Source organism: Telmatherina bonti, assembly GCF_933228915.1.
Source record: "Telmatherina bonti genome assembly, chromosome: 2".
Classification (NCBI taxonomy): domain Eukaryota; kingdom Metazoa; phylum Chordata; class Actinopteri; order Atheriniformes; family Telmatherinidae; genus Telmatherina; species Telmatherina bonti.
In genome coordinates this window covers 6,053,436-6,080,280 of record NC_136620.1, presented here as the reverse complement: position 1 = coordinate 6,080,280, position 26,845 = coordinate 6,053,436, and the positions used below count along the sequence as shown (strand labels likewise).

The following is a 26,845-nucleotide window of genomic DNA, read 5'->3' as shown; positions in this document are numbered from 1 at the left end:
TTTGACCAAAAGGAAGCAGATAGAAGCTGAACAGGAGAGGCCCAAGGACTGACCTCTGAAGGACTCCACAAGTCATGGCCACTCGCTCAGATTCATAGCTGCTTATTGTGACTAAATTACTCCAGCCTTCTAAATAGGATCTGAACCAGTTAAGAACTGCAGCAGAAATCTGCCTTTTATGTTACAACCGTATGCTTCTCCACAGCATCAAGAAAAGAGTTTTCTTAAAATCAAAGGTTAAATAATAAATGAATCAAGGCAACATGTTGAAGACCCAGCCTAACTTAGAACCGGGAACTACAAGTATAGATACACGATGTGAAAACTGACTGGAGAAATTCAATCTGCTTGTGATTTTTTATGTCAAATCCCACATTTTTCCAATTAACTTTCCTCATTTCCTTTTTTCAGGTGATTGATGGGCATGCACAGTTGAGTCTGGAATTCCATTGGCCTGAAGGGAACTTTGTTCAGTCAGCGATCAGTCACCTGTTGACTTACAGTAGTCCAATTTATACTCTGACCTGAAATGAAAGAGAGATTTCTAAATGAAGAAGAAAAAGCGCGGCCACCTTTCAACCTCAACCTCTCTGATTTATCTTTGCACATATAACGTCTGTGATTAACAAGCAGTCAGCAGACATGGCCAACAACATCAGCTCTAGAATCGACGCGCCAACCAACATCTCGCTGAGTTCCAACGTAGCCGTCGCCCACTCGCTAGAATATAAGACAGTGTCGGTGTTCCTGGTCCTGCTGGTGTGTGGGGTGGGCATCGTGGGCAACATCATGGTGGTGGTTGTAGTCCTGACCACGCGCCCCATGAGGACGCCTACTAACTGTTACCTGGTGAGCCTGGCCATAGCTGACCTGATGGTGTTGGTGGCGGCGGGGCTGCCTAACGTGGCGGACAGTCTGACTGGAACGTGGGTCTTTGGAGATGCCGGGTGCCTGGGAATCACCTACTTTCAGTACCTGGGGATCAACGTGTCCTCTTGTTCCATCACGGCTTTCACCGTGGAGAGGTAAGATTGAAGAATTATTTTGGTTTTATGAATGATATATATAGTTTATTTAAATACATGTTAGAGAACCACATGTTGTACGTTACATTTCAGTAGTTCTTATGTGAAACTGGAGGTGAAGTCCAAACCTGCATTTCTCTTTCAGCTGGACTTGATCATAATTTTAATCATTTTTTCTGACGTTCTAACGTTGGCAGATAGAACACATTTCTAATGTTTCTTTCTTTGTTGTTTAAATTTTAACCCATGTTTCTTGTTTTGTGACGCTTTAATGTGTAATCTGTAAATCACCCTGTAGTTGAATCTTGCTCTACAGATACATTTAAAAAAATTAGAATATCATGAAAAAGTTCAATATTTTTCATCCCTCATTTCAGAATGTAAAACCCAGATATTATATAGATTAATTACACATAAAGTGAAACATTTCAAACAACAAAACTTTGATGATTGTGGTCTATAGATATGAAAACCCAAAATTCAGCATCTCAGAAAATGAGAATATTACATAAGATCAATGAAAAAAAGGATATTTTAAACAGAAATGTCAGGCTTCTGAATGGTATGATAATTTCCATGCACTCAGTACCTGGTTGGGCCTCCTTTTGCATGAATTACTGCATGAATGGGGCGTGGCAATGGAGGCCATCAGCGTTTGGCGCTGCTCAGGTGTAATGGAAGCCCAGGTTGCTTTGATAGCAGCCTTCATGCTATTGAATGTTTGAAATGTTTCACTCTATGTGTAATGAATCTATAAAATATTTGGGTTTCACCTTCTGAAATGAGTGACAAAAATATAAAATTTTTTCATAATATTCTAATTTTCTGAGATGTACCTGTAAACCTCACGTGTTTCTAAACAGGATAAGGATTCAGCTCTATAGTGTACCCTGATGAACTGTACCTTCCCTCAACACCAAGGAGAAAAGTAAATGTTGGTTTGGTGGCACAACATCAGGTTTTGTAAACACATTGGTAAAGATGTCTAATCCAAAGCTCAGCTGATGATGATGGAAGCCCCATGGTTACCCCTTCCTTCATTACCATCTTGAGATGAGGAGTTAGCGATCATTACAACAAACAAAACTATCTTATGTCTTTGTTATTGTTTCATTATTTCCAAACTGTGATGAAAAAAAGCTTTATTAACTTGGAAAAGGCTTTGTTTTTTGCCTCAACCACATCTTCTCAGCAGACTATTACACATGAAATCATGCAGTAAATGCTTGTTTTCAAGCTCACCTCCATCAGCTCATGATCTCAGAAAACAAAGCTCCGAACCAACAACGCAACTTCGTTGTTGTGAATAAATGACTAGATGAAGGCGACAATAAACTTATCATGTGAAAACCTGCCTTGTTATCCAGGGAAAACATTAGAAATAAATCATAGCAGGAATAGAAACTCGGTGCTTCTCAAAAAAAAAGGCAGGAGGAGGAATCTGGGAATCAGCCCTGCAGGTTTTAGATGTTTCATGCTTCTACACATGTGAATCACATTAATAAGCAGAAATGGATCCATTTCGTCTGAATCTGCGGTGTTGGAACAAGAAAGCACAGATAAGCAACCAAAGGAGATTATTTGTGATTTTATTGAAGCTTGACTTGTGCTTTGGCCTTTTAGATAGTTTGATCCCTGTGGTTCTCTGTGAATGCCTGTGAAACGGTTTATATCCATTGCTGATGCAGATCTGTCTCTATCTTTTGTTACCGAGGAGAAGATCATTAACAAATGTTGGGTTGGGTGTATTTTCCAACAAGGATGGAAATATGATGATTAATGGTTCACAAAGATGAAGTTTAACTGCAACTGCATGTAAAGTCCCCCTGCAGGACTCCCATAGACAGATAAATAAAACTGACTGATAAAAAATATGTCATTAAAAAGCAAAAGCCCGTCCATGAGAAATATCTCATATTCCTTGCAGGATGTTTGTAGACTTTAAACCTTTTTGTTAATCTGATGGCAGGTTAAGCTCTTAAGCCCCACACCATCGTTTTATTTGCACAGCTGAAAAACATGTCTGAAGTTTTACAAGCCTGCACAATAAACAACAGTAAAACATCTGACACCCAAAAGCAACAGGATAAAAACAAAAAGGAAACAGAAATAAACATACACATCAGAACATCACCGTCTGTTCATGGACAGGCTTTATGGACAGTGGAAGAAAACCAGTTTATACCTGACGTGTTTGCACACGTCCTCCCTGATTTTAAACATGGGATTTTTCAAGTGCAAACCAATCAGGTTACATACTTTTGGGCTTTGAGATGACTGCCTGATCAAAAAGCTCCTGGAGTTGGAGGAAGGTCTTAGCTTGTAAATGTAAGTCCTGGGCTTGATAGTTAAGTTCCCAAACCAGCTGGTGATACCGCTGCATGGATTCTATTGTGGCTCTGTCAGATAAACAGTCTAGACAGAAAATGGGGGTGCTACGGAATCTGGGAGTGTGGTCCGGCTGTAGACCTTCAAGGCTGGAAAGCATCCCGACACCTCACATGTCCAATCAGTCAGTGTTTGTTCCCTCTGCCAAGCCGGAACTGGAGAGATTAAAGAACAATCCTCCAACAACAGCCGTAATGATCTGACCTCTGTTTGTTGACGGTTTTATACCACCTGTGACTGAAAAGCTTCAGGAACTGCGTGCAAACAGCCCAGCAGCTCAGACCTGCTTTAACAGCTCTGCACTGTGTGTCAGATTAAAAATAAAACCAGTAAAACCACGGTGATGCTGACCCAATGTTTCCTTCTCACATGCAGGTACATTGCTATTTGCCATCCCATGAAGGCTAAGACCGTTTGCACGGTGTCCCGCGCCATCAGGATCATCGCCGGGGTTTGGATCTCTACCTGCATCTACTGCATGCAGTGGTTCTTCCTGGTGGACATTCAGGTTAGACTGGGACTGGGTCCAGGCTGGGGTGTGTTAGAAACTGCCTCAGTACGCATGGTGAGAAACTCTGTCGTCATGTTCTCCATGAAAGTATGTTTGACCTACAACCAGACCATTTATGAGTCACAGTAAAACAGAAAAATGATGTCTATGCTGTAAATCCTGGTGGTGTGAATCAGTGAGTCGTTCACTCTCAGCGTACTGCTTGGTGTCATCCATGTAGCGCAGGTGACTGACGGTGGCCCCATTCCTGAGCCATTGCCAATCCTGTTGATCTATTGGCTGAAGGGGTTCAGGTCTATGCAGAACAGGGCTTGTCCTTGGTAAATGCCACATTTGATAGAGACTTGTGTAGCTTGAAGTTTGCCTCCAGGGTGCTCTGCAAATGCCTCACCGACATTGCAATGAAGGCTCTTCGACTGCTGTTGATCTTGTACAACTTCAGACATCTGGTCTGGACTCCAGGGAACACGATATGTGCCTGGGGAGCATGGCACATATCGTGCCATGCTCCCCACACACTTCACTCTATATACACAGCTTAACCCCTCCTCCCTCTGCACTCACATTCCTCCTTACACATAAGCACACGCCATGATTTTGTCTATTTGTGATCCTCTCATCATGTTTTGCATGCTGACATTAACAGACATGTGAACCATGTGTGTGAATATTATCCTGTGCTTTTCTGTGATCATGTCTGCAAGCAGAACTGCCCCTTGGAGGTAAATAAAGTTGAAGGAATTTTTATTTTTATTTTTTATTCAGACTTCCTGAACATTGAAAAAAAAAAAAAGCATAATAGACAAATAAAAAGACATTAAAAAACAAACCACATAAAATGTCTGAAAAGGAGTAGGCAGAAGCCTTGCTTATTAAGCCCCCCGCTCTCTCACACACATCAGTGTAACAGATGTATGAACAGCTGTTGATGCTTTACATCAAACGTCCTACTAACTCTACTTTTGTGCAGTCAATATAAACTTTTCAATAAACAATTACAATCTGCAGGTTAAAAGCAATATTGTTACAGCCCGACTCAAAGTCTGCAACAAAAAGGGAGGCAGGTTTGTGGTTTTACAACAAATATAAACTTAATTAAAGAAACATGACAAAAATAAACACGTAACCCAACTGAAACCAAAACAGTGCTATACCTGCACAGACCCAGTGTCCCACAGACTCTCAACAGAGTGGGCAGTCCCAGCAATAGGGCTTAAGCAGATTCATGCAAAGCTGGACTTCCACTTAGGCTCTGTGGTAGCCACCAAATAATTCAGTTCAAAAACCCGACGCAAAGTTGTTTAAAGAGAGAAATACCTGGCCTGAAAAAGTGACACAGCAAGCGGCAATAACACAAGAACCTGGTCACCAGGATTAAACTGGTGCACCTCAATTGATTTGATGGTATATAAGGAGGACTGGCCAGGTGCTCCTCGTTGGCCTGATGAGCTCCACCCACCACTTTAAGAAGGAAAAACACAATGAGTGGAACGGAAAACCAAACCAAACTAATCCTGTAGGGCCATCACACATACAACAGACTCAAAGGCATGACTAAACACCAAGTCAACCACCTGATAAACAGGATCACCCATCAAGGCATCCACCAGCTAGACCCATTTCCTCACTAGCAGGCCCCTGATAACCCCTGACAGTGTTCCAGGCATCAACACCTGAAAGAACACCCGGATAGAACCCACTGAGTGTGGAATTGGCACGTTCAGCCACAATTTTACTAGCTGAAACAGGCAACAGTAAATTAGCCACAGGCTCACACTCATCTGTGCTACTACCTGCAGCTTCAGACAAATCACCACACATCGTCCAGGTAATGGCACAAGCCGAAAATACCTCAAGAAACAGCAACACACTGTCATCAGGTTTAGCAACAGATGGACGTTACAACAGGAGATGACAAACCACCAGCCCAAACATTGCCACCTGCCAGGTCATTCTCTAAAATGACATGAACGCCCTCAACTGGCAAAGCCAGACGTACACCCATCAGGACCTCACCCTGCACCAGCTCACAGCTAAGCTCCAATCTGTGCACTGTGAACAGAGAGCTACATTCCCTTCACCAGAATGTAATCTCCCATACAATAGACAATGGAAAATGGCAAGATATCAGGCTATCCATTACCCCTCATATGAACCAGGGCGTAAGCAGCCCTAGCCCCCAGATAATCTCTAGGCTGTTGATCAATTCTGTGCAGTGACACATACTCATCTGTTTACGCAGCAACCTCAGCAGCAGGGCTTACCTTGCGATCACTAATGTAAGTCACAACATGAATGGAACCAGAGTTCTTAAACTGCTCCAGAATGATCAAGCCACACAAAGCCTCATACGTAGCAACCTCCAGCGATTCACTCCAGTGGTGGAAGTGAGTGACTAGCTCCCTAGCAAACTCCATGTGCATCTACGAACTCAGTTTCATCCAAGATCTAGACCTCTGGCGATATGCCTCAGGCACTAACTCGTAAGCTATCAAAACCACAGTTTTCAGTGTCAAATAAACCTTAATCTGAGCAACACTAAGAGCTGAATATGTTGCTTGTGCTTTTCCAGTTAATGCACACTGAAGCAGCAATGTGCGCTCATCAGTCCAACCTCTACTGTCAGCTACCCACTCAAAAAGTGAAAAGAAAGTATCTGGATCTTTGTCACAAAACTGGGACACCAAACGGAGACTACTGGAAACATCACACTCACGCTGCACATATGTCAGCTCAGTGCTCCCATTAGATGCAGTGGCCCCCCCAGACCAGCCACTGGCCTGTTTTATTGGAGAATCCCAGCGTCCACCAGATTCTTCTTCAAAAATCAATCTCATATTCTCCTTCAAATGTTTATCACAAACATCCATTTTAAAATCCATTTGAAATCTTAACCAACTGTTCCTTGAACAGCGCTCCAACAACTCTTCGGATGGAGTTTAAAAAAATTCCTCTACTGCAGACAAAATGCCAAAACCAAATCAGCCCAACCAACGAACCCAAGTCAGCAAGACTGATGCAAGAGAAAAAACTTCCAGACCTACCCCAGACACAGCTACAGCATCACCAAGTCCAGTCCCTCTAACTGTCTACCAGAACTGACTAAGCTCCCCCTGAATCTTCAAGTGTCTGCTGTGAGTACTTATGCAACAAGACCTGTAAACCCGTGAAAACACACACTACCATATCCCCCCCAAACGCACTCCAATGGAATCCGTTCTGAAGCCTATAGGGACAGAACCACAGCAATTCACTCAAGGTGTGCACTGAAGCAGCAAAAAGAACCCCACAGGTTCACAACAACTTCATCATCAAACAGGCCAACAACAAAAATACCACAAGCAACACTCCCTCCCAATCTGCTGAGTCTAACCAAAATACAGCCAAGCATGGCATGGTATTCCCACCAACCACTCTGACCAGGGAAGAGACCAGTTGTAGCCCCAACAATCAGCTGCACTGTAAACCACACCGGGTCAAACAAAGCGATGAGCCCCCACTTGGTACAGCCCGGGTTAAAAGCTGCAACAAAAAGCAAGGGGGGCACAAAGTGGTTTTAATATGAAAATAAGCTGTTCCAGTTGCTGGTCCATAGATGGAGACCATAATGGCTGAATGCAGCACTCCCATGGCTTTACTCGTAACCTTTGGGATGATTAAACTATGACTGCCAAGAGACTCTGGGTCTGCAAGGGCTGATATGACAAAAGCAGGTCAAATAGATGAAAAAAGGCCCAAAACCATTGAGACATTTAAAAACTATTTTAAAAAAAAGGACGTTAAAATTGATCTGGAAGTGCACATGCAGTCGAGTTTTGCAGCAATTGCGGGATAGATGGTCTTCCAACACTCAGTCGAAAGGGGAAGGAGGTCCCGTTGATCCAAAGCAGGATGGATCTCAGTTGTAGGTTTTTGTTAGTTCAGTTTTAGCTTTATTTATCATCTCAGGATACTTAATCAGCTCTGGTCAATTTATAATAAATAGCCTAGTTAAGGAAAACCAACAGCCTGCGTCATTAACTGGACTTGGATCCCATCCTGAGCACACACCAGGACACGGTGGAAAGGTCTTCCTTTATGTTTATGATTGTTTATATCTTCTTTTATTCTTCATCAGAGCATTGTAGCTGCTGTCTTACAGATTGTTTTGTTGTTTTAGTTTGGTTGGTGCATCACTAAAGTTGTTCTTACATCTGTGACATCCAGGTGGGACAGGACGGACAGCAGTTCTGTGGATACAAAGTGAAACGGGAGCTCTACCTGCCCATCTACCTCATCGACTTCACCATTTTCTATGTCATCCCGTTGCTCCTCGCCATCGTGCTGTATGCTCTGATAGCACGCATCCTCTACCTCAGGTACTGAACAGGATGATGTGGTTTCACAGTTCCATGACATGCTGATATGTCATCATGGCGACTTATTTTTCTATAGCTCGTTAGGTCTCTGATGGATCAGACAGAGGTTTATTCCATGCACTTGTTTTCATTGCTTTAGGATAATTATGTCCCAGTGACATTGACCATGATAAATGGGAGCAAACTGTAGAACCAGAAGATCGTGCTTCACGACCACAGAATTAGAACCTTCATTTTCCATGTTTTCATAGAACAAAGAACTAAGAAGATAATGAAGAAAAGTTGTGATTCACTTTTACTCTAATAAACTCTTTTATTTATGGAATAGGATCAAATAACTTTATTCATTCCTACTGAAGGTCTGTAGTTAAAGACTCCTGAATCCTGAATCCTGAATCAGCTGAAGAATCACTGCAGGCACGACTAGACCTAATCTGCATTGAATGTAGTTCAGTTGTGACAAGGTTGTGTGGGCCAGAACTGGTCCAAACCAGACCACCGATGTGGGCCAGAAATGGTCCAAATTGTCCAAATCCGGGAGATTGATAAGTCTTCTGGAGATGGATGAATGTCTTGGAGATGGATGAATGTTCTGGAGATGGATGTCTCCTGGCAGAGCTCTGAACCATGTTGATGGTCACCACCTGTGAACCTGTGTACTTCACTGTGATGACTTGATCATGTTCTGCTGTGGAGGTGTTTTTCTTCAGGTTGTCTACCATCTGAACACAATTATAGAAATTCGTCTCCCTCATTTGACACATCTGTCTGATCCTGCAGCCCTCTGGCCAACCAGCCCGACACCAGCGCCACCATGTCACGCAGGGTCTGCAGGGAGTCCTCTGAGATGGCCAGAACGTGCCGCCAGGGTGGCGCGAAGAAGGCCTTGTCCTCCAGGAAACAGGTCTGAGACTCACACTTATCTGCTTTTTCCTGCTGCCACGTCATGTCTGACCGCCCAGTGCTCCTGGCTGTGGCAGCACAGTGATGATGTTCTGGTGGGAGGCCGCGGGGGGCGGTAATGTGGGAGCATTCACAGCGAGCTCTCTCCTGCTGGATGTAAAACACATGTATTTTCTCAGGCTGTTTGGTCCTGAAAGCATCATGCGAGCGCATCCACTCAGAGTAGTTTTTAATCCTGAAGGGGTTTTTCTTTCTGACCATGTTAGATCCTTTCATGTTATTTATAAACCCACAGCTCACGGATTTCTGGGTTAGGGTGCGCTCAAATACTCTATTTGCTTTGTTTATTTATTTGCCAACGCAATGTTTTATTTCAGTTACACTTATAAAAGGATTTTTTTTTACATTTTTTCTGGAAGATGACTGAAACATGAGGTGACTGCAGGTTATATATGGTATAAGTTCTCAGTGACTTATTGTCCTGAAAATACTCCATTGTGGGAAGGCGCCCCCCGGTGGACAGGACTGTAGAGACATGTGAGGTTTTATGTCATAAGACTGAAATTAAATGAGAAATATTTCATGAGGGAAAACAATAAAGTCGTATTTACGAGTATTAGTTGCAGGTTGTATAGTTCTGGAGGTGGTGCTGGTGAAGGACTTCTTGCATCTTTGCAGAAGGCCTCTTGTTAAATTGCTCTCTGAGGGCATCGTTCATCATGTTTACTACTCACAGCTTTGTTTATGGACAAGAAAACATGAAAACCTGGGACTGGAATGGTACCAAACTGTACAAAATGTCCACGCCAGAGACTCCTCCTGATTTTGTTCTGCTTCACCTAATCATGTATGATCAAATCAAATCAAAATCAAATCCAACTTTATTTGTATTGCACTTTTCATACAAAAGCATATCAAAGTGCTTAACCACATAAAAATAAAAGCAGTTTTACACTTTTACCCCCCCCCCCCCCCCCCCCCCCCCCACACACACACACACAACCCATCCTCTGACCATTAACGCCAAAATAAAAACTAATAACTTCAGGATTCTGTCTTCTGTATCTGGCTTGACACGGCTGCGATGAAACGACATCTGGAGAATCCATCCATGTCAGGAGCCGCCCCAGGAATAACCAACAGAGACAGAGCCACAGGGAACACTCAGGCCAGGGCAGCCCGGGGTCCACACCACAGCCATATGGCTGCAGTGCAGAACCCAAGATGACCCCTGCCACAACGGCTCTGTCGGTCAAACAGGTGCGGCCCCCGACATGGAGGATCCCCATGAGTAAGAAGAAACACTGGAGCTAAAAGGTTAAAAAGATAAAACAAAGACACACAAGATAAAGTCACTAAATCAATAATTCTGTAACACAACTATCACAACAATAAGAGTAAACGTAAGTAATATGTAGATACATAAAAAGTACATAAAATATGTCATAAAATTAAGTAAGACATCATCCATAATTTATTCGTCACCAGTAATACACATTTACACACCTGCCATCAGCAACACTTCAGACTGCTTTGATGAACTCATCTCCTAATGTATGGGACATTTTAGTGTTCAGGGAGGTAAATCTGGAATCAACCTCTGGAGGTTTATCCTCCTGATTTTACTGCAGTTAGGTGATCACCTATAAGGACAGTACTGTTTGTCAGTTGGAGTTAAAGGCATTATGTAATAAGGAGTAAATGGGCTTTTTTGCTTCATTAGAGGCTAAAAGAACCAGGTTTAGCATCTCTACTTTAAAACACAACCTGTCATTCTTTTGCAAACATGCCGAAAATGCTGTACTGTAAGCCAACTGTCCAGTGAGCCACAAAAACCTGCAAAAGGGTTCCTCTTCATGCCTTCTGCAGGCAGGCGAGAGGCGGCAGGAAAATCTGGGATTTAGTTATCTTTACTTTCCACCACGAGTGTGTATAATGTCTACATGACTTCATGTCTACATGTCTACATGACTTCATGGCTACATGTCTACATGTCTACATGACGTCATGGCTACATGTCTACATGATTTCATGGCTACATGTCTACATGTCTACATGACTTCATGGCTACATGTCTACATGACTTCATGTCTACATGTCTAGATGATTTCATGGCTACATGTCTACATGACGTCATGGCTACATGTCTACATGACTTCATGGCTACATGTCTACATGACTTCATGTCTACATGTCTAGATGATTTCATGGCTACATGTCTACATGGCTACATGTCTACATGTCTACATGACTTCATGGCTACATGTCTACATGACTTCATGTCTACATGTCTAGAGGATTTCATGGCTACATGTCTACATGGCTACATGTCTACATGACTTCATGGCTACATGTCTACATGTCTACATGACGTCATGGCTACATGTCTACATGACTTCATGGCTACATGTCTACATGTCTACATGACTTCATGGCTACATGTCTCCATGTCTACATGACGTCATGTCTACATGTCTACATGTCTACATGACGTCATGTCTACATGTCTACATGTCTACATGTCTCCATGTCTACATGACGTCATGTCTACATGTCTACATGACATCATGTCTACATGTCTACATGTCTACATGACTTCATGGCTACATGTCTACATGTCTACATGACTTCATGGCTACATGTCTACATGACTTCATGGCTACATGTCTCCATGTCTACATGACTACATGGCTACATGTCTACATGTCTACATGGCTACATGTCTACATGTCTACATGACGTCATGGCTACATGTCTACATGACTTCATGGCTACATGTCTACATGTCTACATGGCCACATGTCTACATGTCTACATGTCTACATGACGTCATGGCTACATGTCTACATGTCTACATGGCTACATGTCTACATGTCTACATGACGTCATGGCTACATGTCTACATGACTTCATGGCTACATGTCTACATGTCTACATGACGTCATGGCTACATGTCTACATGACTTCATGGTAACGTCATGGCGTGACGTGTTTTGGTGTGTGTAAAGTGACAGAAATAGAAAACTGTTGAGAGAAACATGGATAATCTGCCTGTCTTTGGTTTCATGACGTCTCTGCTTTATCAAGATGTCAGACCTGTATTTTGTCCTGCTGACAGTCCTTTTCTATTTAAAACTGCGGTCGGTATGCCTCCTCTGTGGAAATGACCAGCATGATCCTATAACTGACTGAGCACGCTGACAACATTTGTCCTCACTGTAAATTGCAATTCTTTCTTCTCTCTCTTATTGGCTGCAGTTCTCACATTGTCCCACTAATCCTTTAACTCGTCATCACTTCCTGATAGAAACCGGCAGGAAAGCGTTGCCAGGACACCACGTTGACACCCCGGATGGTGTATCAATGAGCACAAGCAGGTTTTTGGTGCAGATGGATGGTGCCATGAGCAAACTGATCCAGCACCTGTATTTATGGACCAATGTAAACTCTGAATTGACCAGTGATGTACTGGAAGTCTGAGCTGGGTCTGCAGTCACCCGCTGAGCATTTAAACCCAGTCAGAACTTAATTTACCTCCTGCAGCCTACAACTCTGCCATGGTTTGTTTCGGTGCTGCTGTTACTCTGTGAACACAGAGAGAACTCTGGAAGATCTTAATCTGCTGTGTTGAAGGAGCTCCATCTGAGTGGAAGATTTGCATAATGTCATTTAGGACTTACAGTGAAGTGCATTTAATACACACATGATTCCCTGCTCAGTTCTTCAATAGGCACTTCACACTCCCTCATTCATCGTTTGATAGATAAACTTCAGCTGATAAACTTGTGTGTAGTAAAGAATGGCGCTTTTATGATGGGAGATTAATCCGGCTGGGTGTGAGATCACTGGACGGGTTTAATCTCACACTTTCTCTGATCTCCTCAAGTGCATGTTGGGGATAAAGATGGATGCGAGCAAATGTCACTCCGCGTGACTCGATAGTATCGCAGGGTAAATGCTAATTTTTTTGGCTCGGTGGGACGAACCGTCCGTCCATGACTTCTTTAGGCAATAAGATGCTGCAGCTACAGACAGGAAGGAAGGTCCCGTCTGCATCCAGGATCCACTGGAGCCAGAATCCTGCCTGGATGCTGGATCCTGCCTGGGTCCAGAATCTGACCTTGGGTCCAGAATCCCATCTGGATCCAGCATCCAGGCAGGATTACTTTCACTCTAAGTGTCATCGTTGTCGAGCTTTAGCCCACTCCCTGTCCAACCACAGTCCAGCAGGCCTCAGACCTCGTTGGACCGGGTTTATCTGTGGTTCCAGTATGATGGGGGACCAACAGAGACTCTCAGTGGGGTTTAGTCTGGACTCGCCTGGTGTGATGCAACATTAACAGTCGCTTTCATCAAACATCATCTTTATTCTCACTCAGGAATATTGATTATTGAGATTCTTTCCTTCCTGTGCGTCCTCCCCTTAACTGCCTCCATAAAGCATAAACCTCCCACACACCTGGAAGTCTCAGTGTTTCCTGCTCTGGACCTGATCAAGACTCAATACATGATCGGTTAGTGGACAGCCCCCCTTCAACTGATCAGGTGACCATCAGCAGGAAATTCTTCGCCTCATGTCTCACCCAGATGAGTCTGTGCATGTTTGCATGTTTGTCTCTGTGTGTGACATCCCTCCGGATGCCATGACTCCCTGTCTCGCCCCTCAACACTGCCTGGTGGCCATGGCAACAGCTCAGACATTCCTGAACCCCTGTGAGGCAGTGGAGGTGGGCGGGGGGAGGCAGTCAGCCGGTAAGAGTCAGGTCATTATTCTTATCATCCGCCACCAGCGGTGTCTACTTTCTCTGTCCATCCATCCGTCTGTCCGTCCATCATCCATCCGTCTGTCCATCCATCATCCATCCGTCTGTCCGTCCATCATCCATCCGTCTGTCCGTCCATCATCCATCCGTCTGTCCGTCCATCATCCATCCGTCTGTCCATCCATCATCCATCCGTCTGTTTGTCCATCATCCATCCGTCTGTTTGTCCATCATCCATCCGTCTGTTTGTCCATCATCCATCCGTCTGTCCATCCATCATCCATCCGTCTGTCCTTCCATCATCCATCCGTCTGTTTGTCCATCATCCATCCATCTGTCCGTCCATCATCCATCCGTCTGTCCGTCCATCATCCATCCGTCTGTCCGTCCATCATCCATCCATCTGTCCGTCCATCATCCATCCGTCTGTCCATCCATCATCCATCCGTCTGTTTGTCCATCATCCATCCGTCTGTTTGTCCATCATCCATCCGTCTGTTTGTCCATCATCCATCCGTCTGTCCGTCCATCATCCATCCGTCTGTTTGTCCATCATCCATCCATCTGTCCGTCCATCATCCATCCGTCTGTCCGTCCATCATCCATCCATCTGTCCGTCCATCATCCATCCATCTGTCCGTCCATCATCCATCCATCTGTCCGTCCATGATCCATCCGTCTGTCCGTCCATCATCCATCCATCTGTCCGTCCATGATCCATCCGTCTGTCCGTCCATCATCCATCCGTCTGTCCGTCCATCATCCATCCGTCTGTCCGTCCATCATCCATCCGTCTGTCCGTCCATCATCCATCCGTCTGTCCATCCATCATCCATCCGTCTGTCCATCCATCATCCATCCGTCTGTCCGTCCATCATCCATCCGTCTGTCCATCCATCATCCATCCGTCTGTCCGTCCATCATCCATCCGTCTGTCCGTCCATCATCCATCCGTCTGTCCGTCCATCATCCATCCGTCTGTCCGTCCATCATCCATCCGTCTGTCCGTCCATCATCCATCCGTCTGTTTGTCCATCATCCATCCGTCTGTCCGTCCATCATCCATCCGTCTGTCTGTCCGTCCATCATCCATCCGTCTGTCCATCCATCATCCATCCGTCTGTTTGTCCATCATCCATCCGTCTGTTTGTCCATCATCCATCCGTCTGTTTGTCCATCATCCATCCGTCTGTCCATCCATCATCCATCCGTCTGTCCTTCCATCATCCATCCGTCTGTTTGTCCATCATCCATCCATCTGTCCGTCCATCATCCATCCGTCTGTCCGTCCATCATCCATCCGTCTGTCCGTCCATCATCCATCCATCTGTCCGTCCATCATCCATCCGTCTGTCCATCCATCATCCATCCGTCTGTTTGTCCATCATCCATCCGTCTGTTTGTCCATCATCCATCCGTCTGTTTGTCCATCATCCATCCGTCTGTCCGTCCATCATCCATCCGTCTGTTTGTCCATCATCCATCCATCTGTCCGTCCATCATCCATCCGTCTGTCCGTCCATCATCCATCCATCTGTCCGTCCATCATCCATCCATCTGTCCGTCCATCATCCATCCATCTGTCCGTCCATGATCCATCCGTCTGTCCGTCCATCATCCATCCATCTGTCCGTCCATGATCCATCCGTCTGTCCGTCCATCATCCATCCGTCTGTCCGTCCATCATCCATCCGTCTGTCCGTCCATCATCCATCCGTCTGTCCGTCCATCATCCATCCGTCTGTCCATCCATCATCCATCCGTCTGTCCGTCCATCATCCATCCGTCTGTCCGTCCATCATCCATCCGTCTGTCCGTCCATCATCCATCCGTCTGTCCGTCCATCATCCATCCGTCTGTCCGTCCATCATCCATCCGTCTGTCCGTCCATCATCCATCCGTCTGTTTGTCCATCATCCATCCGTCTGTCCGTCCATCATCCATCCGTCTGTCCGTCCATCATCCATCCGTCTGTCCGTCCATCATCCATCCGTCTGTCTGTCCATCATCCATCCGTCTGTCCATCCATCATCCATCCGTCTGTCCGTCCATCATCCATCCGTCTGTCCATCCATCATCCATCCGTCTGTCCGTCCATCATCCATCCGTCTGTTTGTCCATCATCCATCCGTCTGTCCGTCCATCATCCATCCGTCTGTCCGTCCATCATCCATCCGTCTGTTTGTCCATCATCCATCCGTCTGTCCATCCATCATCCATCCGTCTGTTTGTCCATCATCCATCCGTCTGTCCATCCATCATCCATCCGTCTGTCCGTCCATCATCCATCCGTCTGTCCGTCCATCATCCATCCGTCTGTCCGTCCATCATCCATCCGTCTGTCCATCCATCATCCATCCGTCTGTCCATCCATCATCCATCCGTCTGTCCGTCCATCATCCATCCGTCTGTCCATCCATCATCCATCCGTCTGTCCGTCCATCATCCATCCGTCTGTCCATCCATCATCCATCCGTCTGTCCATCCATCATCCATCCGCCTGTCCATCCATCATCCATCCGTTCATCATCCATCCGTCTGTCCGTCCATCATCCATCCGTCTGTCCATCCATCATCCATCCGTCTGTCCGTCCATCATCCATCCGTCTGTCCGTCCATCATCCATCCGTCTGTCCGTCCATCATCCATCCGTCTGTCCATCCATCATCCATCCGTCTGTTTGTCCATCATCCATCCGTCTGTCCATCCATCATCCATCCGTCTGTCTGTCCATCATCCATCCGTCTGTTTGTCCATCATCCATCCGTCTGTCCGTCCATCATCCATCCGTCTGTCTGTCCATCATCCATCCGTCTGTCCATCCATCATCCATCCGTCTGTCCGTCCATCATCCATCCGTCTGTCCATCCATCTGTTCGTCCATCATCCATCCGTCTGTTTGTCCATCATCCATCCGTCTGTCCGTCCATCATCCATCCGTCTGTCCGTCCATCATCCATCCGTCTGTTTGTCCATCATCCATCCGTCTGTCCATCCATCATCCATCCGTCTGTTTGTCCATCATCCATCCGTCTTTCCATCCATCATCCATCCGTCTGTCCGTCCATCATCCATCCGTCTGTCTGTCCATCATCCATCCGTCTGTTTGTCCATCATCCATCCGTCTGTCCGTCCATCATCCATCTGTCTGTCCATCCATCATCCATCCGTCTGTCCATCCATCACCCATCCGTCTGTCCGTCCATCATGCATCCGTCTGTCCATCCATCATCCATCCGTCTGTCCATCCATCATCCATCCGTCTATCCATCCATCATCCATCCGTCTGTCCGTCCATCATCCATCCGTCTGTCCGTCCATAATCCATCCGTCTGTCCGTCCATCATCCATCCATCTGTCCGTCCATCATCCATCCGTCTGTCCGTCCATCATCCATCCGTCTGTTTATCCATCATCCATCCGTCTGTCCGTCCATCATCCATCCGTCTGTCCGTCCATCATCCATCCGTCTGTCCGTCCATCATCCATCCGTCTGTTTGTCCATCATCCATCCGTCTGTTTGTCCATCATCCATCCGTCTGTCCGTCCATCATCCATCCGTCTGTCCGTCCATCATCCATCCGTCTGTCCGTCCATCATCCATCCGTCTGTCCATCCATCATCCATCCGTCTGTCCATCCATCATCAATTCGTCTGTCCGTCCATCATCCATCCGTCTGTCCATCCATCATCCATCCGTCTGTCCGTCCATCATCCATCCGTCTGTCCATCCATCATCCATCCGTCTGTCCATCCATCATCCATCCGCCTGTCCATCCATCATCCATCCGTCCATCATCCATCATCCATCCGTCCATCATCCATCCGTCTGTCCGTCCATCATCCATCCGTCTGTCCGTCCATCATCCATCCGTCTGTCCGTCCATCATCCATCCGTCTGTCCATCCATCATCCATCCGTCTGTCTGTCCATCATCCATCCGTCTGTCCTTCCATCATCCATCCGTCTGTCCATCCATCATCCATCCATCTGTTTGTCCATCATCCATCCGTCTTTCCATCCATCATCCATCCGTCTGTTTGTCCATCATCCATCCGTCTTTCCATCCATCATCCATCCGTCTGTCCATCCATCATCCATCCGTCTGTCCGTCCATCATCCATCCGTCTGTCCATCCATCATCCATCCATCATCCATCCGTCTCTCCGTCCATCATCCATTCGTCTGTTTGTCCATCATCCATCCGTCTGTCCATCCATCATCCATCCGTCTGTCTGTCCATCATCCATCCGTCTTTCCATCCATCTTCCATCCGTCTGTCCGTCCATCATCCATCCGTCTGTTTGTCCATCATCCATCCGTCTGTTTGTCCATCATCCATCCGTCTGTCCATCCATCATCCATCCGTCTGTCCGTCCATCATCCATCCGTCTGTTTGTCCATCATCCATCCGTCTGTCCATCCATCATCCATTCGTCTGTCTGTCCATCATCCATCCGTCTGTCCATCCATCATCCATCCGTCTGTCCGTCCATCATCCATCCGTCTGTCCATCCATCATCCATCCGTCTGTCCGTCCATCATCCATCCGTCTGTTTGTCCATCATCCATCCGTCTGTCCGTCCATCATCCATCCGTCTGTTTGTCCATCATCCATCCGTCTGTCCATCCATCATCCATCCGTCTGTTTGTCCATCATCCATCCGTCTGTCTATCCATCATCCATCCGTCTGTCCGTCCATCATCCATCCGTCTGTCTGTCCATCATCCATCCGTCTGTTTGTCCATCATCCATCTGTCTGTCCGTCCATCATCCATCTGTCTGTCCATCCATCATCCATCCGTCTGTCCATCCATCACCCATCCGTCTGTCCGTCCATCATGCATCCGTCTGTCCGTCCATCATCCATCCGTCTATCCATCCATCATCCATCCGTCTGTCCGTCCATCATCCATCCATCTGTCCGTCCATCATCCATCTGTCTGTCCGTCCATCATCCATCTGTCTGTCCGTCCATCATCCATCCGTCTGTCCGTCCATCATCCATCCGTCTGTCCGTCCATCATCCATCCATCTGTCCGTCCATCATCCATCCATCTGTCCGTCCATCATCCATCCGTCTGTTTATCCATCATCCATCCGTCTGTTTATCCATCATCCATCCGTCTGTCCGTCCATCATCCATCCGTCTGTCCGTCCATCATCCATCCGTCTGTCCGTCCATCATCCATCCGTCTGTCCGTCCATCATCCATCCGTCTGTCCGTCCATCATCCATCCGCCTGTCCGTCCATCATCCATCCGTCTGTCCGTCCATCATCCATCCGTCTGTCCGTCCATCATCCATCCGTCTGTTTGTCCATCATCCATCCTCTGTTTGTCCATCATCCATCCATCTGTCCGTCCATCATCCATCCGTCTGTCCATCCATCATCCATCCGTCCATCCGTCCATCATCCATCCGTCTGTCCGTCCATCATCCATCCGTCTGTTTGTCCATCATCCATCCGTCTGTCCATCCATCATCCATCCGTCTGTCCGTCCATCATCCATCCGTCTGTTTGTCCATCATCCATCCGTCCGTCCGTCCATCATCCATCCGTCTGTCCGTCCATCATCCATTCGTCTGTTTGTCCATCATCCATCCGTCTGTCCATCCATCATCCATCCGTCTGTTTGTCCATCATCCATCCGTCTGTCCATCCATCATCCATCCGTCTGTCCGTCCATCATCCATCCGTCTGTCTGTCCATCATCCATCCGTCTGTTTGTCCATCATCCATCCGTCTGTCCGTCCATCATCCATCCGTCTGTCCATCCATCATCCATCCGTCTGTCCATCCATCACCCATCCGTCTGTCCGTCCATCATGCATCCGTCTGTCCATCCATCATCCATCCGTCTGTCCGTCCATCATCCATCCGTCTGTCCATCCATCATCCATCCGTCTGTCCGTCCATCATCCATCCATCTGTCCGTCCATGATCCATCCGTCTGTCCGTCCATCATCCATCCGTCTGTGTATCCATCATCCATCCGTCTGTCCATCCATCATCCATCCGTCTGTCCGTCCATCATCCATCCGTCTGTCCATCCATCATCCATCCGTCTGTCCGTCCATCATCCATCCGTCTGTCCATCCATCATCCATCCGTCTGTCCGTCCATCATCCATCCGTCTTTCCATCCATCATCCATCCGCCTGTCCGTCCATCATCCATCCGTCCTTCCGTCCATCATCCATCCGTCTGTCCGTCCATCATCCATCCGTCTGTCCGTCCATCATCCATCCGTCTGTTTGTCCATCATCCATCCGTCTGTTTGTCCATCATCCATCCGTCTGTCCGTCCATCATCCATCCGTCTGTCCATCCATCATCCATCCGTCTGTTTGTCCATCATCCATCCGTCTGTTTGTCCATCATCCATCCATCTGTCCGTCCATCATCCATCCGTCTGTCCGTCCATCATCCATCCGTCTGTTTGTCCATCATCCATCCGTCTGTTTGTCCATCATCCATCCGTCTGTTTGTCCATCATCCATCCGTCTGTCCGTCCATCATCCATCCGTCTGTCCGTCCATCATCCATCTGTCTGTCCGTCCATCATCCATCCGTCTTTCCGTCCATCATCCATCCGTCTGTCCATCCATCATCCATTCGTCTGTCCGTCCATCATCCATCCGTCTGTCCATCCATCATCCATCCGCCTGTCCATCCATCATCCATCCGTCCATCCGTCCATCATCCATCCGTCCGTCCGTCCATCATCCATCCGTCTGTCCGTCCATCATCCATCCGTCTGTTTGTCCATCATCCATCCGTCTGTTTGTCCATCATCCATCCGTCTGTTTGTCCATCATCCATCCGTCTTTCCGTCCATCATCCATCTGTCTGTCCGTCCATCATCCATCTGTCTGTCCGTCCATCATCCATCCGTCTTTCCGTCCATCATCCATCCGTCTGTCCATCCATCATCCATCCGCCTGTCCATCCATCATCCATCCGTCCATCCGTCCATCATCCATCCGTCTGTCCGTCCTTCATCCATCCGTCTGTCCGTCCATCATCCATCCGTCTGTTCGTCCATCATCCATCCGTCTGTTCGTCCATCATCCATCCGTCTGTCCGTCCATCATCCATCCGTCTGTTTGTCCATCATCCATCCGTCTGTCCGTCCATCATCCATCCGTCTGTCCGTCCATCATCCATCCGTCTGTCCGTCCATCATCCATCCGTCTGTCCCTCCATCATCCATCCGTCTGTCTGTTCATCATCCATCAGTTTGTCCATCCATCATCCATCCATCTGTCTGTCTGTCTGTCCATTATCCATCCATCATCCATCCATCATCCATCTGTCTGTCCATCCATCATCCATCCATCATCCATCTGTCTGTCCGTCCATCATCCATCCATGATCCATCATCCATCCATCTGTCTATTTTGTAGTTATTGATAATAAATGATCAGGACAATAAATCTATTTTAAAAGCGGCAACATTTCCTGCTTGACCTCACTTCTCCTTTTTTAATGACTAAACGACTCAATCAACGAACAAGCATTCGTCAAGCACGCCTTATCGGGCACTCTGAGACACAAACACATTAATGCGTCCAACTCCTCCGCGCAGGCAGGCTCTCGCTCTGGTTGAGCTGCGTATGACATACCGATCTCTCCAGTAATCACCAAGCAATTGCAGCTAATCGCACACATTATAATGATGCATCAGCTTTTACTGGGCCTCTGAGGTTTGGTGTGGACATTAAGGAACTTGTTCCTGCATGGTGACACGGACTGATGTCAATATCAAAACCATTTTCAAAAGATCCTTCTGCCAAGCCATATAAAACCATCACAATGTCCCACACAACATCTCTGATTCCAGAATTATTGTTTCTTCTGCAACGTCAGCAGATTCATTTCCACACAGTGTTTCTCCAACATCTTGTTTTAATGATGTGAGAGTCTGACTGCTGCACATAGACTTTTCCAGACCACCTCAAATATTCTCCATGGAGTTCAGGTCTGGACAATCCATGTGTGAAAATGATGTCTCCGGCTCACTGCCTTCTGTTTATTCCAGCCCTGCACAACCCAGTGAGTCTGGGACGAAACCTTCACAATCTCTCTAAGTAAACCCAGAAAAAATCCCTTTGATAATTAAAAATCACATTTATTTATTTATTTGTCATCAAAACAATCTCTTCATTCCTTAAAATATCTCACACTAAGTGTTATGGATCCTCTTTTCTTCCCTTCTTGCTTTAGAATGAAGCCAGAAGTCTACAAGCAGATTTTTTAATGAGCTGAAAATAAATTCCTTCTCATCGTGGCATGTAGTTACAGTACATTACATTCTTCTATGATGCAGACATAAAAGCATCATAATCTCTCCTTCATACCACTGATGGGACGTGTTCGATCATCTCCAAATGAAGGAAGCAGCTTCTGATCAAAGTGATGCTTCAGAAACAATCCTGATCATGGACATGGACTGGACGTGAACTGGACATGGACTGGACATGAACTGGACATGGACTGGTCATGGAGTGGACATGAACTGGACATGGACTGGTCATGGACTGGTCATGGACTGGACATGGACTGGACATGGACTGGACGTGAACTGGACATGGACTGGTCATGGAGTGGACATGAACTGGACATGGACTGGTCATGGACTGGTCATGAACTGGACATGGACTGGATGTGAACTGGACATGGACTGGTCATGAAGTGGACGTGAACTGGATATGGACTAGTCATGGACTGGTCATGGACTGGACATGAACTGGACATGGACTGGTCATGGAGTGGACATGAACTGGACATGGACTGGATGTGAACTGGACATGGACTGGTCATGAAGTGGACATGGACTGGACGTGAGCTGGACATGGACTAGTCATGGACTGGTCATGGACTGGACATGAACTGGACATGGACTGGTCATGGAGTGGACTTGAACTGGACATGGACTGGACATGGACTGGTCATGGACTGGACATGGAGTGGTCATGGAGTGGACTTGAACTGGACATGGACTGGTCATGGAGTGGACGTGAGCTGGACATGGACTAGTCATGGACTAGTCATGGACTGGACATGAACTGGACATGGACTGGACATGGACTGGACATGGACTGGTCATGGAGTGGACTTGAACTCGACATGGACTGGTAATGGAGTGGACGTGAACTGGACATGGAGTGGTCATGGACTGGACATGGACTGGTCATGAACTGGACATGGACTGGACATGGACTGGACATGGACTGGTCATGGAGTGGACTTGAACTCGACATGGACTGGTAATGGAGTGGACGTGAACTGGACATGGAGTGGTCATGGACTGGACATGGACTGGTCATGGACTGGACATGAACTTGTCATGGAGTGGACGTGAACTGGACATGGAGTGGTCATGGACTGGACATGGACTGGTCATGGAGTGGATGTGAACTGGACATGGAGTGGACATGACCTTGTCATGGAGTGGATGTGAACTGGACATGGAGTGGTCATGGACTGGACATGAACTGGTCATGGAGTGAACGTGAACTGGACATGGAGTGGTCATGGAGTGGATGTGAACTGGACATGAACTGGTCATGGAGTGGATGTGAACTGGACATGAACTGGACATGTAGTGGACATGAACTGGACATGACTGGACATGGACTTAACATGGACTGGACGTGAACTGGACGTGAACTGGACATGAACTGAACATGGACTGGACATGGACTGGTCATGGACTGGACGTGAACTGGACATGGACTGGAGGTGAACTGGACATGAACTGGTCATGGACTGGACGTGAGCTGGACATGGACTAGTCACGGACTGGACATGGACTGGACATGAACTGGTCATGCACTGGACATGAACTGGACATGGACTGGTCATGGAGTGGATGTGAACTGGACATGGAGTGGACATGGACTGGACATGAACTGGACATGGAGTGGACATGAACTGGACATGGACTGGACATGAACTGGACATGAACTGGACATGGAGTGGACATGAACTGGACATGGACTGGACATGAACTGGACATGAACTGGACATGAACTTGTCATGGAGTGGACATGAACTGGACATGAACTGGTCATGGAGTGGATGTGAACTGGACATGGAGTGGACATGGACTGGACATGAACTGGACATGGAGTGGACATGAACTGGACATGGACTGGACATGAACTGGACGTGAACTGGACATGGAGTGGTCATGGACTGGACATGAACTGGACATGGACTGGACATGAACTGGACATGAACTGGACATGAACTTGTCATGGAGTGGACATGAACTGGACATGAACTGGACATGAACTGGTCATGGAGTGGATGTGAACTGGACATGGAGTGGACATGGACTGGACATGAACTGGACATGGAGTGGACATGAACTGGACATGGACTGGACATGAACTGGACATGAACTGGACATGGAGTGGACATGAACTGGACATGGACTGGACATGAACTGGACATGAACTGGACATGAACTTGTCATGGAGTGGACATGAACTGGACATGAACTGGACATGAACTTGTCATGGAGTGGACATGAACTGGACATGAACTGGTCATGGAGTGGATGTGAACTGGACATGGAGTGGACATGGACTGGACATGAACTGGACATGGAGTGGACATGAACTGGACATGGACTGGACATGAACTGGACGTGAACTGGACATGGAGTGGTCATGGAGTGGACATGAACTGGACATGAACTGGTCATGGAGTGGATGTGAACTGGACATGGAGTGGACATGGACTGGACATGAACTGGACATGGAGTGGACATGAACTGGACATGGACTGGACATGAACTGGACATGGACTGGACATGGAGTGGACATGAACTGGACATGGACTGGACATGAACTGGACATGAACTGGACATGAACTTGTCATGGAGTGGACATGAACTGGACATGGATTATACATGACATGCAAGAGGAAACGAGGACAATAGATTTTCATACATAAATCAGGCTGAAAGATTTTTTTCTACTTTGGTTGAATAGGTGAGTGAAATGCTGCTAGTAATGGTAAGACGCTGTTTTGGCCGCATATTGTAGCATTTTTTCTCCCGAGTGCTTGTGAACACAAGAGTTTTCGTCCAAAGGCAATGCTGTTGGATCAAAGAGTTATCAATATGGAAGGACGAAAATACGAGAACATTTTTTATGAACAGGAAGGAAGAGGGAAAGAGAAAGAACTATGATGAGTGGACGGGGTGGAGGGGTTAACAGTAGCCTTTCTGTAAGGCGTTTGCATGTTTGTCCCATAAGTGTGTGGGTTCACTTTTCACATGTAAGTTGCTTTGGATAGATAATATGATATGACTCCCGTCGAAGCGTCTACTCTACTCTACATTTAATACGTTATACTCATCTTTACCACTAGATGGCAGTAATTCTGACACCCTGGGGCTTTAGAAACAGGAGATGAATCCATTTTTTGTGAAGAAATATGTCCCAAGTCTGCTACCAGAGGTGGACATGTGTCTTTTCTCAGCATATCTGACTTATTCATGTCACAAAGCAAAACAACCGGTACAATGTTAGTTCCATCCTGCAAGGGGCTTTACAGCTCTCTGCATTTAAAACTTACACTGAAGCAGAGGAAATGCAGGACATCTGGGGCAGTTTGGACATAACTGGATCTATGCTTGCAGGAATAAGTAGGCAACTTGTTTTTTAATCCATGTATGTTTGTCATGGCTGCTTCGTGTTGATTGGAATCATTGTTTGGCCATTTCTGAGGATGTACATAATGTTTGCACGCTACAACATGACAGTAACCAGTAGAGGGAGTGTAGGGACCAGTTAAAGCAGATGGAAGGTTGCAGGGTCAAAGGTCAAAGGACACAACATGTTGTCTTGTTGGGTCTTTCATCCATCTACAATACCACTGCCTTCTTCTGCCCAGATCTCAAAATAAGTCCAGCAGAAACCTCCTCTGTTGTTGCCATGGTTATTGTTAGCAGGTCTGTAGAGTCTGGGTTCCTTCCCAAGCTGGTGGTCTAACACATTTCATGCTCATGTTTCTCTCTAAATGTCTGTAGCGGATTATACTCTGGCTTGGGTTTATTCAGTGTCACTGACTTGGATCTGTTTCCCTGCAGGTCACTAAGATGCTTGCTGTGGTGGTCATCCTCTTCGCTCTGCTCTGGATGCCCTACCGGACTTTAGTTCTGATCAACTCGTTTGTTTCCACGCCCTACCTGGACGCCTGGTTCGTTCTGTTTTGTCGGACGTGCATCTATGCTAACAGTGCTATAAATCCTGTCATATATAACGTGATGTCTCAGAAGTTTCGCTCAGCATTTCGTGGGCTCTACAGCTGCCAGCTGCTGAATGGAAATCTGTGGAGTCTGTCAGCTATACAGTCCGGCTTCGGTACCATCCGAGACCTGCGCCCGATCCAAGCCCACAGCAGCGGAGGTGATGTGAAGAGAAGAGCCATCACTGAGACTTCAACAGATGTCACGATGCAGCTCAACAGGGATGGACATCAGGAGACGGTTAACGGGGCGATAGCCGACTGTCACACGGACATGGACCCAACCGTACTTAAGGGGGGACGGGATCCCGATGAGACGTCGTCGCCAGCTGGTGATGAAGGGTCAGATCAGTCCACGATGCACAACAGCACAGAGACATAAACGCATGGAAAACCATGGAAACGTTGCCATTCTTCACATTGTTTTGTATGTAAACATTAGCATCCACGTTCTTCTCTCTGAAATGCAGAAAAGAGAAAAAAACCCAACATTTCTAGTGTTGGAGGCGAAAGCTGAGTGGATGTACTGCTCGTATTCACATAAGCTCCCTCCATACATGGCATGAAGTGGCAGTCAGCCTTGGTTGCCATGGAATATGTGGAGGGGTCTCCCCATCATCAGGTCGAGTC

At 46.7% G+C, this 26,845-nt stretch overlaps 1 protein-coding gene across 1 annotated transcript; it reads left to right on the top strand.

The window, feature by feature from the left end:
* Nucleotides 1–639: 639 nt before the first annotated feature.
* On the top strand, nucleotides 640–26,597 carry trhr2 (thyrotropin releasing hormone receptor 2; the record flags this gene model as incomplete). Its single annotated transcript, XM_079251890.1, has 5 exons — nucleotides 640–1,025; nucleotides 3,789–3,921; nucleotides 8,131–8,282; nucleotides 9,063–9,186; nucleotides 26,058–26,597. Exons 1-5 carry the CDS (start codon nucleotides 643–645, stop codon nucleotides 26,595–26,597), a joined length of 1,332 nt encoding a protein of 443 aa, XP_079108016.1. The 5' UTR covers nucleotides 640–642.
* Between the last annotated feature and the right edge of the window lie 248 nt (nucleotides 26,598–26,845).